Source organism: Epinephelus moara, chromosome 16, assembly GCF_006386435.1.
Source record: "Epinephelus moara isolate mb chromosome 16, YSFRI_EMoa_1.0, whole genome shotgun sequence".
NCBI classification, from domain to species: domain Eukaryota; kingdom Metazoa; phylum Chordata; class Actinopteri; order Perciformes; family Serranidae; genus Epinephelus; species Epinephelus moara.
The window spans coordinates 19369048-19388628 of NC_065521.1; the positions used below are offsets into that span (position 1 = coordinate 19369048).

At 39.3% G+C, this 19581-nt stretch overlaps 1 protein-coding gene across 2 annotated transcripts; it reads right to left on the minus strand.

Annotated features, from left to right (window-relative positions):
• Positions 1–1563: 1563 nt before the first annotated feature.
• On the minus strand, positions 1564–17581 carry sgk2a (serum/glucocorticoid regulated kinase 2a). Of its 2 annotated transcripts, none has more exons than XM_050065180.1 (13): positions 17427–17581; positions 14816–14880; positions 12572–12633; positions 12167–12224; positions 11338–11421; positions 9911–10042; positions 9109–9221; positions 8894–8930; positions 8689–8775; positions 8427–8522; positions 6481–6636; positions 5994–6083; positions 1564–4226 (listed from the first exon to the last, which is right to left on the minus strand). In XM_050065180.1, the coding sequence occupies exons 2-13, from the start codon at positions 14834–14836 to the stop codon at positions 4071–4073; spliced, it is 1092 nt and encodes a 363-aa protein (XP_049921137.1). In that variant the 5' UTR covers positions 14837–14880; positions 17427–17581; the 3' UTR covers positions 1564–4070. The 2 variants fall into 2 exon arrangements, with proteins under 2 accessions (XP_049921137.1, XP_049921138.1); XM_050065181.1 differs by lacking the exon at positions 17427–17581 and adding an exon at positions 15088–15203.
• Positions 17582–19581: the final 2000 nt, after the last annotated feature.

Genomic DNA, 19581 nt, shown 5'->3' on the forward strand with positions numbered 1-19581 from the left:
ACCTCTACTACTATTTACAAAAATATTGTTGGTTCACATCAGTGATAATGTTTGAGAGCTGAAGTTGTGGTGTTATTGTGATTAACATTAAGTACGCTTTTGTTCACTTTTTTATATACTATGTCATAAAATAGATGTGCTTTTGCCTTTGAAGTGTTTGCGCTGTCATAAATGTGTTCCTTGCTGATGAATCAGAGTGGGTAAACATTAATCAGATGACTGCATTAATAGAGTTTGTTTAATGAAACAACTTCTATGCTAAACAGACTTTGGGTAATTGTGTCCTCACCCTGTCATCAACATGTTGCCTCTCTCAAGTTGCACAACATTCTGTGTCGGATATGACCTGAGACTCACTTTCCTGTTTTGTCTGTTCAGTAACTTTGTTCAAACCTCTCAAAAGTTAATATTGTATTTAGTAGTGCCCACATACAGTTTATCATTAGTGAGAGATGTGTGTCTTTATACACGTAACACACGTGCACACAGATTAAGTTTACATTATCACTCGTGCCAAAAGATGATGCAGCTGAACACACACAAAAACCACACACCTGTGCAAGCATCAAAGTGTTGAGCTGCTGCTCTTTTGTGCTCAAAATTAACATCCCTGTACCTGCTGAGTGTGTATTTGTTTGTTTTGGGTTCACTAATCCCACCGGGCTCTGCTGGCTCCATACACAGATGATTACAGTTGGTGACTGGCCTGGAAACACACACACACAAACACACACACAAACACACTGCATTCTGAATTATGAGTACGTCATGGTTTGAAGACAGCAGCTATATGGGTAGGAAGAGGAGCTGATTTCAAGTACCAATCTTTTGTTTATGCCTGTCAGTTTGTATGCAACGGATCCTTTTAATCTAATGCAAAGACGTTAAGGCCCCGTTGTTTGTACATGAACATTTTTCAATTAAAAAAAAACAACTTTAAGTTATGTATGTCATGTTGTTTTCTTATTGACAGCTTGCTAAGGGTTACAGTGCTGTCTTTGTGATATGAAACCATATCTTAGCAGGATTAATTTAAACATTATGGCTTTGCAGTTTCGTTACAGATAGGCTGTAACCTACTCACAGTTGTGAATTGTTCTTCTTACACAAGATAACATAAGAAAAAAAATAGTTGTTGTGACTGTTCCAGCTCTTTGCATTTTGGGATACAGTAGACGAAGCAGACTGTTCAGATGCATACTGGAAAATATAAAAAATAAATCTATATCTAAATTATGGTGGAGTAGAAGTAGCAGAGTAGAAAATGGAATACTCAAGTAAAGTCCAAGTAAGTTTCCTTTAAACAGTACTTATGTTCAGTATTTCAGTAAATGTATTGTTATTTTCCACCTCCTGCAATAACTGAACTGTACCTGTGTTTATGATGTCACTTTATCTCAGTCATCATACTAAGCAATAAAGGCGTAATATACGGCAAAGTTCACTCCGGTCGTCACCGAGGTGAAGTGATTTTAACATGCAGATTTTACAAGCTACTCACTGATTGGTTAATCACCAAAAACATTGTCTCTGTTATGCACACACGTTAAATGACTCATCCAAAGGAACATGTAAATGTTTTGACAGATATTTGATTTATTAACATGTTTTCTATATACACAAACACGCGCACGCACGCGCGCGCACACACACACACACACACACACACACACACACGTGACCTGACACTCTTTCATCAGCTATCTATTTACAGGATCAGTCAAGGAACAACGGCTTGGCATGCAGGGTTACAGTTTCAGAAGGCAAACGATGAGCAATGAGGGTCAGAGCAGCATTCATCTGAGTGACTTTAGACCATTTAGGAGAAGTTATTAAAGCTGCATTTCCCCTGTGAGCGTATTTGGTTTCCAGCATCTGGTATATTGTTCTGTAAATCTAAAACTTTGAGCAAAACTAAAGTCAGTCTTTTAAAGCAGGTAAATAGGGATATGCTATGTTCAGCAACTGAAAGAGAGAAGCTTCTTTAATACCAGATGTCAGGTATATAGATATGTAAATGACATAATAAAAATAACAAGGATATCTGATGTACAAATGCATCACCCAGCACTGTCAACGTCAAGCACCATCAATCACCAACTTCATCTATCATTACGTTACTACAGTACATCAAAGCTGCTACTGTATATTTACAGATGTTTCATACAGTATTCAATATAACACTAACATGTATCATGAAACAAAACTAATCAATATCACTGTTTGCTATCTACAGGCTAAAATCTTTTCCAAGCTTCCCAGTTACAATTCATAAAACCACAGTCCACAGAATAAACACTGTGTAGCTAACTGACGTTTTTTTTTAAAAGTGCTACACGGAGCATTTTTTAATACCAGTGCATTATCTGAAAACTAATTTTGACACTTTGGCATAATTGCCTTAAACAAACCAGGCCACTGTTGTGAGAGCCTTTGTTTCACACCAACTGTATCACTCACTGTCTCATATATATTATATTACAATAATTCTTAGCTGAGTTTTCGTCGTCTTTCTTTTGTCAGACTTTTTGTTCTGGTCTTCAGTCAAGAAAAAAACAGATGTGATTTTGTCATCAGTCTGTCACAGCTTTGTTTACACAGGAAGATCACTACCATCTTGTTTTAAGTACAAGGGAAAGCGGACTTTATGTACTTAATAACAATGACTACAAAGTGCAGTTTGTTCCAACAATTCAGCAGTTTCCCTGTGAAATCTGACCCTGTAGGACGATGTGAAAAGCCAGTAGAGACAGCCAGTCATCTCAGTTTTCCTTTATCATAGCAATGTGACAAAAGTGTGAAATGATAGTTGTTTTTTGATATTTGATGTTAAAGTGAAAAACACGGCTGGTTAAAGCAGTAGATTTTCCCCATCTGTTTCTGCTGGGTATGAGTGTGGTATTATTGATGTTAAAAAATCGAACTGCCTTTTTCATTTCTTTTTTTGGATGTTGTCTTCTTTCAAAGCACTGGTGGTGAACCTAAGGGTTATTATTTCTGTTCACATAAAAATTCAGATGTGTTTTTCTGTAAAAAATCATCAGGGATCAGGGAGACAGACACTATTAAGGGCTCTATTTTCCTGCAGGTGTAAAGCCAGCATAAGGACAAAATAAGTTTTATGCTCTTTACCTCAGATGCAGGTCTATTTTCAGGGCAATAGGTGTACAGGCACAGACCTCTCCATAATCACAAAGCACCTTTCATGTATGTTAAGTTCTTCCCCTTTATGTTTGCTACATGGTTTGTTTTCATCTAAGCTACTGCAGATTGATAGAGCAATAAAATTTAAATGTTGCTGAGGAAGATCAGTAATATCATCCACATGATTATAATCCAGTGACGTCAGCACTGATGTTCTGTTTGATGTCCAAGTTTCCAAAAACAACTTGTGAAATGTCGGATCAACAGTCTGATTTGAGAGATGTGCCTTGTGTAATTTTACATATGTATTATAAATATTTTCCTTTTTATTTTATATTTTTTCCTCTGCTCAGAGCAAACTCCATGGCAGGGCATCACACTCACACCTCTTCCTGCTGTTGTTTGATGGTCATGCCTATTTCTGTTTGCACTTGAAATTTTGTCCCCATTTGCATCTGCACATTTTCAGGAAAATAGAGCCCTGAGTCTGGATGTACACAGGAAGACAATGTGGTGGGGGGATTTCTTTTTGAATAGACATAATATGACAATTTTTGTTCATAAAATAATTATCAAACACACTCGTTATTCCACTGAAGATGAATGGAATAACAATCATTTTTACTGCATCTTGGTAACACGTTTATGCAGATCCTCCCTATCTCTCTAAGAACAAACCTGGGACTTTCAGGCAATCTTTTTGGAACATATTTTAACCATAAATGTCTCCATTGCAGGCGTGCTCCCTCTGCTACACCCTCAAAAGGGAAAAATCGGGAAATCCCTGCAGTAGTCAAACATAGATGTCATGTCGGGATTTCTGCAGTGCTTCATGAGGAGCTCTTATTTTCGTGAGACTCAAAAAAAGAAATATCACTCCATTAAAAGAATCACCCTGTTCAAACATCTGACAGTTAACTCCTGCCTCACAGAAAGCTGTCCTCAGTGGCGACGAAGGAGAACCCATTGAAGGCGTTGTTGGAGCTGGTGCCGGCGTTGAACTCCGGGGTTCGACTCACAGAGTTAGGAACCATTTCTCTGGTGAACTCTGGATCAATATGCTGAGTGTCAGCCGGGCCTCTCTGAAAGATGAAACAATCTGTGTAAGTGATTTCTGAAAATAATGGACAAGGTAGTAGGGAAGTTTCTTCTGGCAGGTTTTTTTGATTTCTGTAACAGAACATATCAGGATGCACTATCCCGCTTACTCCATGTTGCTATGGTTACATGCAGCTGCATATATATTGTCATCAAATACCAATGCTTTGGGGTGGTAGTCAACCACCAACCCAACAAGTTGATATTAGACAACTTGGGAATGAGACTCAACAATCAACCATCTTTCTCCAGAGTAACATGCAGCACATTTAAAGTTTTAACTAATTTAAAAGTAATTAAACCTGTCAGAAAATCAGAAATAAGTATTTTCGATGCCGTGGTACTATAAATTAGTGTAATTAAAGGAGCTGTATGCGACATTTAGAGTATATCTATGAGTCTGTTTAAAACTGGTATTAACATGCATCTTGGGTGATCCGATCCCAAATGGACAGCGTTAAATACAAGTGTATAGGAACACCAAGACACACTGTGATCCAATCACTCAAACCACTTACAGAGGTGGTCTGGGGTGCATTTGACCCCATATCTTTTGTAGAGTAAAAGGTAATATGTCCCGAGGTCTCTCTGACAAGGACATAACAGGAAAATGCATCATCAATACAGGATGCGGTGGCTGTTTTGGTGACAGTGTGCTTACACTCTATAAGTTGTCCATTTTACAACGTGTTGGACGACCTGTCACATGATTAATTTTGTCCTATGGATGGAGACGTGTTGAATTTGACAGACAGTGATATGTCCAGCTGTACCAACAGAACCACTAACATGACTAGTGAATAGAATAACTGTGAGCGGGGCCCTTTGACCTCCTAGGATAAGTAGTATAGGCAGCAACAAAATCTGAACACAAGTGGTTCGCTATAGACGCATGATAGACACAGGTGCGAACGACGATGTGTCTTAGCCGTCCACGTGATCAGATCACCGAAATCCATGTTAATACCAGGTGTAAACAGGCTCTATGATTCAGAGTTAAGAGGGAAAAAGTCTGCACAAGGTTCTCAACATGAAGGTGAGTGTGCCAGCTGCTAGCCGCTAATGGTGCTAACTCAATAAATAGTGCTTACAACAACAACAACAACAGTGCTGACGGAGCGAACAGTGATAACATGGGAGGGACCAGAGGGTGGGCGCTATGCTTCCTTAATGACCCTGTCCCAATATCACATGTAGCTGCTATAAGCACAGTGCAAAGCAGGACCGCTGGACCATCTACCACAACACTGGACAAAGAACCTTGAAATACAACACACACAGACGGAGCATGGCTTCATTTTCTCCTCAGGATGCCATTACTCCACATATCTATCTTTACATAGCAAATGCTATATCAATTATCTGAAAGTCACATACAGCTGCTTTAAAACTAGACTCAGTTGCTAATACAAAGCATATCTGAGGATCATCCCTAGTACAATCTACTGGGGGCGCCCACTAGCTCAGTGTGTAAAGAGGGCGCCCCATGTACAAAGGCACTGTCCTTGCCACAGTGGCCATGTGCTGGATTCCAGCCAGTGGCCCTCTGCTGCATGTCATTTCCCGTGGGTTTTGTTGGCACTGCCACTGGAAAATGTGTTGTGGGTGATAAAACGTAAGGGGAGGTAAATGATTGTATTTGAGGAGGTACACAGATGTCTAGATGTGCACACACAGCTGACAAAAGACAGAGAGCAGGGACAGACTTAATATATAACAACAGTTAGTGTTCACAGCCTAAAACAACTCACCACATTCGGGTTGTAAGGAGGAGTGATTCTCTTGTGGTAAAGGTCGTCCCAGTTGATTGGAGAGAAAAATGTGTGGTTCTTTATTTCTAACTGTAAATAAAAGAAAGAAAAGTTATACATATGTACTGACACTGTATATAGTTATATTGACATTTTAAGAATTCAGAAAAACTGGCACTTTGATAGAGATCTGCACAATTACTGTGCTGTTTTAACTATGAGAAACAAAGTATAAAAGTGATGTCATCCTGGTACATTTTCTCAGAGGTACTGGGTGAGATCTGTTCTTAGAAAAGATCCAAAGTCCTTTAAAGATGTCTTCTATTGCTCGAGGCTCGTTTCCCAAACACGGAATAAACTTAGTCCTCAGTTAAAGCAGCATTTAATGGAGTGGTCCTTTGATCATCCTTTGTCTAAGACTGGGCTTATTTCTTGTCTGGGAAACAATCTGGTTCAATGTGTAGCAACAGTTGAAAGACACACTCACAAAGTCAGCGATGGCCCCGAGGCGTCTGTGCTGGTCCTTCTGCAGGAGTCCCACCAGCAGGGAGCAGACGGCATCAGACTTCCCTGGAGGCAGTGGCAGCGGCTTGTGGAGGATCCCATCATACATTTCACCAACGTCACGGCTGTAGAAAGGAGGCTGAAGAGGAGGGAAGGGTACAAATATCATTAGTATGAAAGGATACAGGGCAATTTAACATATTATTAATACTGCAAAAGTTTCATTAGATGTGTTCACTTGTAAGAAGCTGAAAATCCATGTTCATTATTCCTAGGACCATGAGTGTTGACCTTGTCTCTAACAGGTTGTATGTCAGATTGGTGTGTGCCGTTTTGTCCTGAGTGTACGGCAGATTAAGATTTAAGATTCAAAATTCATATACATATACATAAATGGAAAATAGACATATTCTATATGCATAAACTGAGAGTCTTCAGCCAAGGTAGCAGCTCTGTTAGACTCAACTTCAGACATGTTCAAAGTTCTTCCCAGGGGCAAATCGTGGCCCTCAGCCAGATTTTAAACCGCCTGCTGCTTTTCTTTAAAAATATACAATATGTGGCCCACCATACAATATTGGTTAATCAAGCAAGATCATTTTGCATTTTTTCAATTTTTCCGCTAATGGCAGGACTATCATACAGTTTGTAGACGTGCACCAAGTAGAAATTACACAGACAGAACTAGTACGTGTTCGTAAAGATCATAAACAGACGAGAAACAAGCAAACAAACAAAGAAAGAGGCATTAAGTTGACAGCAAGAGCCACTGTTTTCAGAAGCAATGGAAAGCAATGTTCAATGGAAGATGAAAAAGTTGTGTTTGTCTAATTCAGTGGCTCCCAACTGGTCCGGCAACAGGGTCCAGATTTCTTCTTAGTCATTAGTTCAAGGTCCCACAGTTAATACAAACAGCGTCATACTTGCATTTGGCCATGTCACTGAGTTAGTTTGCTGCCTCTGTCACGTAGCTGTCCGTTAGACACTCACTCTACAGCGAAAAACGGCACTTCAAAATAAAAGCTCTGTGCTGGAAATGTACTGGACTTACAAATAAACAGTGTTTTTTTTTTACAACCTTAACACATTCTGGAGTCATCTGTGGTCCATTCGGGATGGGCCCAAGACCCACTTTTGGACTGCATCCCATCAGTTGAGAACCTCTGGTCTAATTTGTATGTGATTTTTATTTTTTTAACCCATATAATGCAAGAGGACGCTGGCCCCAGGTATTTTCAAATTATTTAATCTGGCCCCCATTCAAAAAAATGTTTGGACACCTCTGCTCCACTTAATAGGGCTGCACAACTCTTTTATAGTCACTGCAATATCAACTTGCACAATAAACACATTGTGAAAGACTGCATTGAAAGTAATTTCCTGTCAATTCAACAAGGAGATTCTCGTAGCAGTATACTTTTCTGTATCAGAAAAGCAGAACTGAGTAGTCTAATATCTGTTTATCTATCTATCTATCTATCTGTGTTAGTATCATGCATTTTATTAATTAGCACTGAACACAAAGTATAACTGAGGTTTCAGACTAGACCAAAGTGGTGGCCTGACTGGCTGACAGATGGCCTGCGTGGTTACAAAGGGTCAATTTTCTATTCTCTGTCGATATTTATGGTCCCAAGAGGATTGATCCTACAATTTTAGAGATGCTCTGACCTTTTCCTTAGCAATGCAACCAGGCCAAAATTTCTACTTGTACATGAAAAATATCCAGCAGAATGAAATGTACTGAACACGTTCATGATCCCCTGAAGCTGAACCCATTATAATTTGGACATTCCATAAGATTTCCTTTAACACCACCTTCAAATGAAAATGTCGACCCTGTACATAAGATATACTGTATTGTTGTCTAACGTGAAGATGCTTCCAAAAGGGATAACGTACAAATCAGCCACACACAAACACACATACCAGGCTGTAGATCATCTCATAGGTGACTGCTCCCAGACACCACCAGTCCACTGTCCTGTCATAGGCTTCTTTACGAAGAACTTCTGGTGCCAAGTACTGCAGACAGTAATGATGGAAAAAGTATAAAATATATATTATATATTGATGTCACTGTTAGTTCTCTGCACCTCTTAAATTTAACCATGTAGGACATACAGTATGTTGTGTGACAGATAAGTCATCTAATGTCCTTCTCCCTTTTAAATGTATGTTTTTTACTCACTTCTGGAGTTCCACAGAAAGTCGAGGTGGTTCCCTCTGGCTCTACGCCTTCTTTACACAGTCCAAAATCTGTCAGCACCACATGGCCCTGCACACAACAAACCACAAGCAGGGACATTTCAGTCACACAAATATAATCACAATTACAGCAAAAAAAGACTAAAACATGTAGAGGAGGAGGACGTTTGAAGCAGAACTGGACTCACCTGAGAGTCTAAGAGAATATTCTCTGGCTTCAGATCTCTGCAACAAACAAGAACAAACAAACTGTCACAACAGAAAGTAAAAATAGATTGCTTATGAATTTACTGTTTTGTTTTGTTTTATAGTAAAAACCCAGAGCCTCTACACTCTGGATGTAATAGATAGTGATTCCGGCCAACTCATTAGGTCATTTTAATAAATGTTTCTGAGTTCTCACCTGTAAACAATGTTGAGAGAGTGAAGATAGCCGATGGCGCTCGCTACCTCGGCTGCGTAGAATCTGGCTCTGGGCTCTGAGAAACACCTCTCTCTTTGCAGGTGGAAGAACAACTACAGACAGAGAGACATACGGGTGGACACATAAACACAGCATGGAGAGGATGGAGGGAGAAATCAACCTGACATTAAAAATTAAATACTTTCAGTCAAGGTCTGAGGTAACATGCTTTAGCTCTGTCTGATCTGATTAATATGCATAAATAAAGGATTACTTGTTGGGTATTGTTACAGTGCAGCAGCAAGTAGCTTGTTAGCCTAGCTTAGCATAAAGACTAGAAGCAGCGGGAAACAGCGAGCCTGGTTCTGCCCGATAATTGTTGACAGTTTGGTACAATTATACAGATACAAGTGATTCAAATATAAATGAGAAAATTAATAGCATCCTTCAGATGATAGCAGCACTGCCGCTAATAATGTCTCTTAAAATCAAGATCCTGTTGCTTCCTGTCTATCAGGTTGTTACGAAATGGTTTATGTTCAGTCAAGGCAGTTAATGTCATAAATCTGACTGTATGACACACACATTATAAAGTCTACAAGGTGTTGACAAAGGCTTTTATTATAGGAAACATCTACTATCTGAAAATTAACATGGTGACTCAAACTAATAGTCAGCTAACCTTTGTGTTTTCTTTTGGATGCAACATTCACTCCACGTCAAAGTCAATTTCTCACCACGTCCAATGGAAATAAAGTATTCTGTGTTGGTGTTTGTATTTATTTAGTTCAAAGACACATACCTCTCCCCCATTCACATAGTCAAGGACAAAGTAGAGCTTCTCCGGGGTCTGGAAGGAGTAGTGGAGCCGGACCAGAAAGGGATGTTTCAGACTCTTCAGCAGCACATTTCTCTCTGCCATAATGTTCTTTTGCTAAAGAGACAAGAGAGTGACATGGTGATGAATGCATAAATCAAAATCACACAAATACAGGAATCATACAGAATACACATTTATCTAAACAACCACCGCTGTTTCCACAGTTACTTTGGTTATTCCACCATCTGCCATGTCCGCTATTGTAAAGAACATACACTGATACTCTTTGGTAACTGGGGATAGCTATTAATAACTAATGGGGAAAACAAAAGCACAATGACTAATGATTTTCCTTTGTGCTGTAAATCAAGCCATCATTTTCCCGGGACATTGTGCCCTGTGGCAGACTGAAATGCATTGTGAAAGCGAGGCTTATGGGGAACCTCTCTAAATGTCGGTGGTGTCATGATTCTGTGGCCATTACATTGTCCAGTTAACAATTACTTCATTATGATAGGTTAAAGAAAAAAACTTGTCTATTTCCACTTTGAAATAATCAGAATCTGATCACATTCGGCAAGTCATGTTGTCCACAACAGTCATGTGGAGGCCCCTCACTACATAAAAGCTTTCTGCACAATTTATTACTTAATTTCACTTTTTTTTTTTTTTACTCAATTCTTGATTTAGAGATGACATGTATTAAAAGTGTCATGATTACTGAAGAGAAAGAATTCAATTTAATGTGTAATAATTGTCTAAATGCTGTTTCAGGTTCTCTTCCTGTCTGAAGGGATTGTTTTCTGGGACTTTGACATCACGTATAAATTTAAGTTCCAGTAGGACAAAATGAGAAGAACAAAACAGCACAATCATCTCTTAACACCAACACTTCAGCAGAAGCAAACGAATAAGGTGGACAAGTGTGTTTGATCGGATACTCTTGTTGCTCAGTTTATTTTCTGGGAGTTGTAAAATCTGTCCTTTGTACAGAACAAGCTGCAGATTAGATAAGATTCAGATCGTGTTACTGCGTCAAAACACTGTTTACTAATAACACTCATAGATACTGAAGCACACTTCACACACACACTTTTTCCTCTTGGCTCACTGAGGTATTTTCCACCTTCATTTAACTTAGCCTGGCACATCAGAGTACTGTGCAATCCAAAATACGTTTGTCCCCTAGTAAGTAAGTTTGTTTTTCAAAATATTTTACTCCGGTGGAATTTAATAAAAAAGTAATTTCTGAGCCAGACTGCAGAGTCTCCTTCATCATTTTTGAGATGGAGCTTTCAAGCGTTAGACTTTAAGTGAGGCTTGGTGTGTGTCAGTGTGGAGACTCTGTAGAGAGAAATTACAATGCCAGAAAGGATCAGCTCTCATTAAAAATGGACAAGTAAGCCCACCTCTTTCTTCTTCAGGATGATTTTCTTCTGCAGCACTTTGACGGCGTAGAATTTGTTGTCGGCTTTTAGCTTGGCGAGCAGGACCTGCATGGAGGTTTGTTTGTCAGTGCTTTGTTTAGTAAACAGACTGCACCACCATCTCAGCACGCCACTGTCAAGACATTGCATCAAACCCCACTGAGAGCACAACACAGATATGTGATCTGTGGAAACACATGATGCTGAGAAATCTGATAATGTGCGCTGATACAACATCTTGACTTGCAGCCAATAAAAACACTGTTAGATGCAGAAACACAAACCTGCCGACAAAGAAAGTATTCACATTAAGAGTTTATTGTCTTCCTGATGTGTAACATGTCTCTGGTGCTGTTTCATTTTCTAGTGTTTTGCTGTTCCATTGACTGGATGACGTTCAGGTAACCTTAAGAGGCTTCAGCGGACTGTAAAGTTAATGATTCATGAGGCAGGCAGCACATTTTGATCAGAGAGTAGTCAGCAGGTAGACTCTCTTTGACCCTGTCTGCACAGTCAGCAACAGCTCACTATCTCTCTGTCTGAAAAGGTCAGGACAGTAAAATCCCTGCTGCTAATTGGGACTAACTCCTAATCTATACACCCTACGATTAATTCCTGAAACAGGGTCAACCATTAGTTAACGTCACCTGCTGTCACAGAGAGCGTACATGGTTAAAAAGCACTTTCTCTGCTGGTGAATATGTGACCAGGTGTGAGTTATAATAAGGAAACTGCTGATAGAAAAACACGACTTATATTAAACCATAAAGAGATAGATAGATAGATAAATAAGTAATTGTTTCAGTGTTACCTTTCCAAAGGTCCCTTTACCAATGACAGCCAAGAAGTCAAAGTCAGTGGGTCTGGCACTGAAACAAGACGGAGAGCAGTCTATTAAATGGTGGACGAAATTACATAATCACCTCTGAAGCACTTTATTTGTAATAGCTTACAAATGGTAGAAAGGCTACCAGCAAAAACAAACAGTTCTTTGTTTAAATGACCCTTCTCTTAAAAGTGGCTTTTCTGTTACATAAAATACAGAATACAGTACAGCATATAAATCATTAAAGATTCTGTTTGTGGAATTTTTACTGAAGATATGTGATCCAGATGATCGAAATTTCACTTTTAGCAAAGACAGCTGTAGGTTATTTTTGATAGATAAGTAGCTGTAAATCTTGAATGTGAATACAATGAGAGCAGAGCGACTGACTGTGGGTTTGCTGAAGGTCCCAGGTTGACATCAACATGAGGAGGGGAGGACGGTGACCGCAGCTGGAGGACAAATAAACACAAAACAAAGAGGGCTTCACTTTACATGCATTTTTTTTTTAAATAAAGACACATAAACTGTTAATAAGCAACCAGTCATGTTGACAAGTTGCACAAGAGGAACGTCCTAGTATTTACATTTTGTGTGCTTACAGATTTGTCAATTGTTAATTGACCTTTTGCTAAGCCCTGCCCCTTTGTGATGGTCCGTCAAGCTGTCTGGGTAACGTGTAGCCCACACTGTAACTAACTGCACTCCCTGAAGAAATATTATCATGTTTTTGGGAAAATGAAAGAGTGATTCCAGAGAGAAGCAGACAGAGGGATCTACAGTCCGTGTTTGAAGGATATATCCAGGATGTCAAACTGACTCAGCAGCAACAACAGGTTAAAAAGACAAAGATAGTTAGAAGCTAAGGCTGAACTATAGGCTACAGATCACAGTGTAAAAGTCAACCACTGCTGAATATAAAGGGAGACTTTGCCAATATTGAACCAGCTGTGTGGCATCGCAGTGTGTGCCAGCACCTAGACCTCCGCCACCGAACGGGCAGTGATCTCCTGGGGTCAAACAACATTCATCTGCACACAATGTGATGCCACACAGCTGGTTGAATATCAGCAAAGTCTCCCTGCTTCCCTTCACTGGTTCCTGTACAGCAGGGTCGGCCTTTTTTTCACTGTTATAATCATTAAAAAGCAAAAGCAGCATGTGTATACATTCAGTAGGCTATATCTTCAGTAGCTAGCTAGCTAACCCTACACTTTTCAGGGTGTGATTTTGGTTTTGGAACAGGGAAGAAACGTATATCTTTTTCCAACCTCTCCAGGTAACGAGTATCATTAATACATGACGTGCCCCAGGCACAACATTTAGCTCCAAATCCACAAAAGCGGCCTGAAAATGGAGGAAATCTGAAACGATTGCATTAGAGTCAATGGAGCACAGCTGTGTTGTTGTCGGACCCTGGTCTGAGCCGGCCCTATGCTACGTTATGATTGTCCAGTCTGCGTCCTAGTAGGGCCGATTTAATAGCTGTGTATGTAAACGAATTGTTTTAGCATTTGGTGATCTGTTTGTGCATGGTCCTTTAATAAAGACTAATAACAAGACTAATTTTTAATTTCTAAGTCAACAAGACTAGAACTAAGGTGTTTTTAATTCACATTCACCATTCAGCATCCCTCAGAATATCATCTTTCTCGAGTCTGGTGTTTTCAGATTTTATGTATTAAAATCTCTTCTGGCCTCATGCAGACTGAAAATCAGAACTTAAACAAAAGATGTGTTTTCAAATTTAGTGTGTCTCAGTGTGAACCTCAGTTCAACTGGTTTGACATAGATAGTGGAAAAATAAAGTACAAATTCACACAAATTCTCCATTTAAAATAACTTAAAATAATAATTAAAATAGTCTTTAATTTTTATTGTGAGACAAATAGTCTCCATAATCTGGTAGCACACAAACAATGTTCCCAAATGGGAAATAATCAGCCTGAGGATACAAGCACGAGGATCTGAGTCACATTGCTTTGTGCTGAATGATCACTGTGTGATAAAAAGATGAAAAGATCCCTCTGTTAGAGATCATCCGTTTAATATACATTACAGGAATTTTTGGGGGGCGGCGGAGATAAATTTACGTGAATGACTTTAAGAGGAAAACACCACCTAAATTAAGAATTCCATCATGTTTTATCCACTACAATCAGTTTGTGAACACGAGCAACTCACTCTCAAAGCCAAAAACCAGAGAAGTAAGTCTAAAACGTGTGATGTCATCAAGTATAAAGTATGTAGCTGCTCTTTAGACAGTGTCATCTATAACATCTTTCCCAGTTCATTGTCTATAGAGCAGCTCCAGACTTTAAACTCTGTGACATCACAAATCTGAGTTTTCAGATTTGGGGGAGAGTTGTTCAAGTTTACAACTTTTTTGGACTCTCTCAGACAATAGGAATAACATGCATGAATTTGAAAAATGGGCATAGTTCCCCTTTAATGTAATGTGACATGACATGATGTCGCTAATAATAATTCGCTCAGAAATCTTTCAACAAACATCCTTTTCTTGATAATGGAGTTCACCCTGGGCTGCAGGCAGATTCCCTGTCACATGGTCCGACATGAAATAAAGCATCACGCAAACATTAAAGAAAGACTCTCTGACTGAAATACACTCACATTACAGTTTGCCATGGCCATTATCCATTCCACTCCTGCTGATCCAGCATCAGTGTCTGACAGACCTGTGAGGGGAGACACTGAGGGTCATGAGGCCGGCAGCTGTGCAGGATGTAACTTTGGTAGTGAACTACTTTCACTTCAACATTTTCTCATTTCACAGATAAGATTTCTTCTCATGAGCCAGGGCTCAGTGTGTGTGTGTGTGTGTGTGTGTGTGTGTGTGTGTGTGTGTGTGTGTGTGTGTGTGTGTGTCTTGATAAACTGCTGATCTCAGTATGATAACCTGAGAATCCAGAGGAGCTTGTAGTTCTGGTTTGCAAGGAACAAGATGCTGGAACAACAGAGACAATGAAGGGCATTGTGTAGTTATGTGTCTATATGTCTATGTGTGTGTGTTTGTGTGTGTGTGTGTGTGTGTGTGTGTGTGGGTACAGACTGTATCAGTGACCACGTTTATATGGTAAATATTGCTGTTCACATATCTGTCAAAACATACGGGATGAACAGTCTCTCTCTCTCTCTCACACATACACACACAGAAATGAAACAAAAGTTCCAGTTTACTCCAGTTTATAGGCGCAGATTTCAGGGAGGAGACATAGAGGACACGTCCCCCTCAATATTTAGAACATGTTCAATTGTCTTTCCCGATAAAAACATGAAAGTAGCAGAGAACTTTTATTTTGAGAAAATTAAAGATATTTATATCTTAAACTGAGTAAAAGGCACAGATTGGTGTTTGACACTCAATTTTTTCTGGCAGAGGACCCCTAAGCCCCCCCCCCATTTCATATGCCCCCCACCTAATGTTGAAACACTCTTGCTTCAGTTTGTTTGGCCTTCAGGAGCTCCAGCACCTGTTTTATTGCTTTTAGGCATAAAGACAATGGAAGAGCCGAATCTGACGTTTAAGTTTGCTGACAATTTTTCTATCAGACTTCATTTACTGTGATTTTATAAAGCTATGATCACAGACATTTTGAGGCCACACAGATCTACAATAAATCTGCAGCAATTAAAGATTTGATACCCACTTCAGCTCCGGACCTACTGAGAAACACGCAAAACAAGAAAAGATCACGTATAACAATAACACTAAGAGGTTAATAACTATCTGGAGAGAGGTTAATGTCAAACTAGCAGATTTAAAAACAAATATAATAATCTTAAGTTTTGACTCCTGGACCAAAAAGCATGATCTAACACTCTAACACTATTCACTCTTTATTACGCGAGTCAAAAGCTGAGCTTCAACAGTTTATTATCTCCATTGTAAATTAATCTACATGATACTGCCAACTTGTGTCTGCTCCAAAACAAAATATTCCATTAATCAAACTATCACAGTCTGCACTGCAACAGTTATATGATTTGAAATTGTCCAAGCTGTGCTCATGTTTATGGCAGCTCTCCCACATTGTTATCGACGCGAGGAACAGAAAACTTGACTCCACTCAATTTAGGCTACATGCAAGTCACATACATATCCAAAGCATTCTCAGTTTTTCTTTTGCAGTTTAGTTAACTGGCTGATTGCAAGATAAGAAAAATTAATACAATTCAGCTCCTGAATAGACTGAAGTCTAGATGAATTAATCAGAGACCTCATCTATAAAATAAGTGCACAGCAGGATACAAATATATGGAAGCATAATGTATTCACTTAAAAAAAACTGCACTTTTTTTCTGAATTAACGAGATTCTTATCTTGGAATTCTGGGAAATGATTTCATGGAAAAGAATTCTGCTTTTTTTTTATTTATTACTTTTTTAAAGATTCTAATCTTGCTAATTAAGGAAAAACAAGAGTATTTTTTCCATGAAAACCTTTCTCAGAATTTTGAGATAATAATCTTATTAATTCAGAAAAACAGGGTAAATAAATGCCCTCATGAATGCATAATGCTTCCGTACCAAGAGGACAAAGATGTCTGTAGGTTAAAATGATGATGCAAAATTATTTGTTCTATTAATTTTTTTTAAGTCTTCCACAATCAGGTAAAACTACTTTTTTTTTTTGCCAACAACACTTGGGGAAACATCCTGAGGTTTATTCCTCACAACAGGAAGGAGACTGATTCACCAAATCAACTCATTTTCTTTTACAAACTTGAAAAACAAACCATAGATTTTTTTTCAGGTGATAATGTAAAGGTATCCCACAATAAGTCTTGCAGAAGATAGCTATGACAAATATAAACTCACTATTTAGTTTATTACAGAGCCTCCTCAGAAATATTAGCCTATGACTTTTCATCAAAGAAGACAAAATTACTCATTAACTGAATTGGTGATCTGAATAAGCCAAATTTAAAGACCAAAAAGTTTGACTAGACAGTCTGAACTCTGCATAGACTAATAGTGATATCACGGAGATCAATAACCTGAGGTCATAAACTCAGTAAGTGTCTCAGATGTCATGTCTGTTGTGAATATACCGGCATTGCATTAATATCAGCAGCACAATAACGTCACTAGCAAGTTAATTAGCTACACAGCAGTGTGAATTACAAGAAAAGTGAAGATCCTAAAATAGAAAATTTAAGAGTAAACAAGTTTTCTATAGATAATCCGGGTGATACGTGTGAAATCAGTAGAGTCTGCTCACCTGTGTGCAGAGAGGAGATGTGTGTGCTCTGTTCAGGACTGTGAGGAGACTCAAGACAGCTGGCAGAGAGGCTCGCGACTCAAGCTCATCTGAGGTCAGTGTTTTTAATTGTTGACGGTCATGGAGGAAGGTCGAGACTACCAGAGAGTGAATCATTGATGAAAAGTTACACAGATTCAAAATGAGGCGGAGCAAGGTGTGTGTGTGTGTGTGTGTGTGTGTGTGTGTGTGTGTGTGTGTGTGTGTGTGTGTGTGTGTCTCGGAGAAAGGAGAGAGTTGCCTCCAGACTTCAGGCGAACTTTACTTCCGGACTCTGCTCTCCGCTTTCAAAATAAGAAAAGTAACCAATGCTTTTACTTTGTTTTTATATTAATTTACATGTCTATTGTTGACGGATGATTACTAAATATAGGCTACTGCTATGACTAATGCAATGTTAGTGGGTTAAGACATTGCTAAATTTCAGAGGTGGGATCAAGTCATTGTTTTGCAAGTCACAAGTAAGTCTCAAGTGCTTCCACTCAAGTCCCAAGTGAAGTCCCAAGTCCTTAGCTTTTAGATTCAGTTCCTAAGTCATTATGCACTCTTAAAATATAATTAATGCCAATACTGAATTTATAAAAATCACAAAATTAAAAATGTGCATTTATTTTTTAAAAAGTTACTTAGCTGTTATGCTAATGTTAGCTAAGCATTAGCTTGCTATTTGCCTTGATAATCATCCTTTATGCAACTGAAAATGTTGAACAAAGTTCAGTACTTGTTCCAGAAATGATTCAACATTTTGGGGAACATGATTAGCCTACTCTCTGTCTGTCCAAGATTTAGATGACAAAATAATGCATTTGTGCATTTGGTAAAAACCAGAGCTAGGAGACGATTAGCCTAGCTTAGCATGAAGAATTAAACCAGGGGAGAAGCAGCTGGCCTTGTTCTCTCTAAAATAAAGATAGGAACTGTTAAATAAACATAGACAGTGATTTAGAGGTCTAATGTGAAGATTTAGTGGCAACCTCTCCTGTGTGCCAAGCGTGTAGAAAAAGGTGGCTGAAGTGAAAACGTGAATGGCACTATCTAGAGCCAGTGTTTGATTTGTCTGCTCTGGGCTACTGTAGAAACAAGATGGCCGATTGCCATGGAGAAGGAACCTGACCGTATCAGAGATATTGGATAAAGGAGATACCCCACCGTAGGCTTATCCAATGTTAAGAAAACGGTTACTCTTCCTGTCTCCTAAGTGGGCGTGGTTAGCTCTCCCTCCAATCAGAGCCTGTTCTCCCTCAACCTCCCTCAAACTTTCTCTTGATCTGTGCGGATGAAAAATGCAGCTTTAGCGTCAGAATGTTGGTAAGATGTGTGGCTTGTGGAAAATGAACCCAATGTTTACTTTAGTGACTATAGGGCGAAAGAATTGACCATAAATTGTGATCACGTTCATTTTCCTCATTGACGACAATACATTCAGAGCTGCCGCAATTTTCTACGGGGGCGTGGTGCTGACGTCACTGAATCAGGAAGTGAGCTGAGTGGGGTATCTCGCTTTATCCAATATCTCTGACCATATGTAACTTTGACACATTTACAGTTTCCTCCAAGGTAACCTTCTTCGCCCTGGACAGGCGCCCGAGCAGTTGGATGTTTGGTGCCTTGCTCAAGGGAACCTCAGCAGTGCCCAGGAGGTGAGATGGCACCTCTCCAGCTACCAGTCCACACTCCATATTTGGTCTGGACAGGGACTTGAAGCGGTGACCCCTCCGGCTCCCTACCCAAGTCCCTATGGACTGAGCTACTGCCGCCCCAGGGTGACTTTTCTCAGAAGATGGAACGTGAAAACAGCCTTCAAGTGTCAAACTCTGCACATGCATCATTCTGCAGAGTGACACTCAACCTTCCAAAAATGAATAAATAATTTTAAGCAAATTACACTTTTGATTGAGAGGGGACTCAACAGAGCAAATGTCTCCCTTCTTCAAAGAATTAAAAAATAAGACACCTTCCATTAATAATGGAAGGTGTCTTATTTTTTCATGTGGTACTATAATAATATTATAGTATCACATGTTTACCACCCAACAGCTAATTGAGTTCTTCCATTTTGCTGGCTGTAGGCTTTCTGGCCTCTGCAACGAAACGAGAACAATAAGCAGTGACAGCA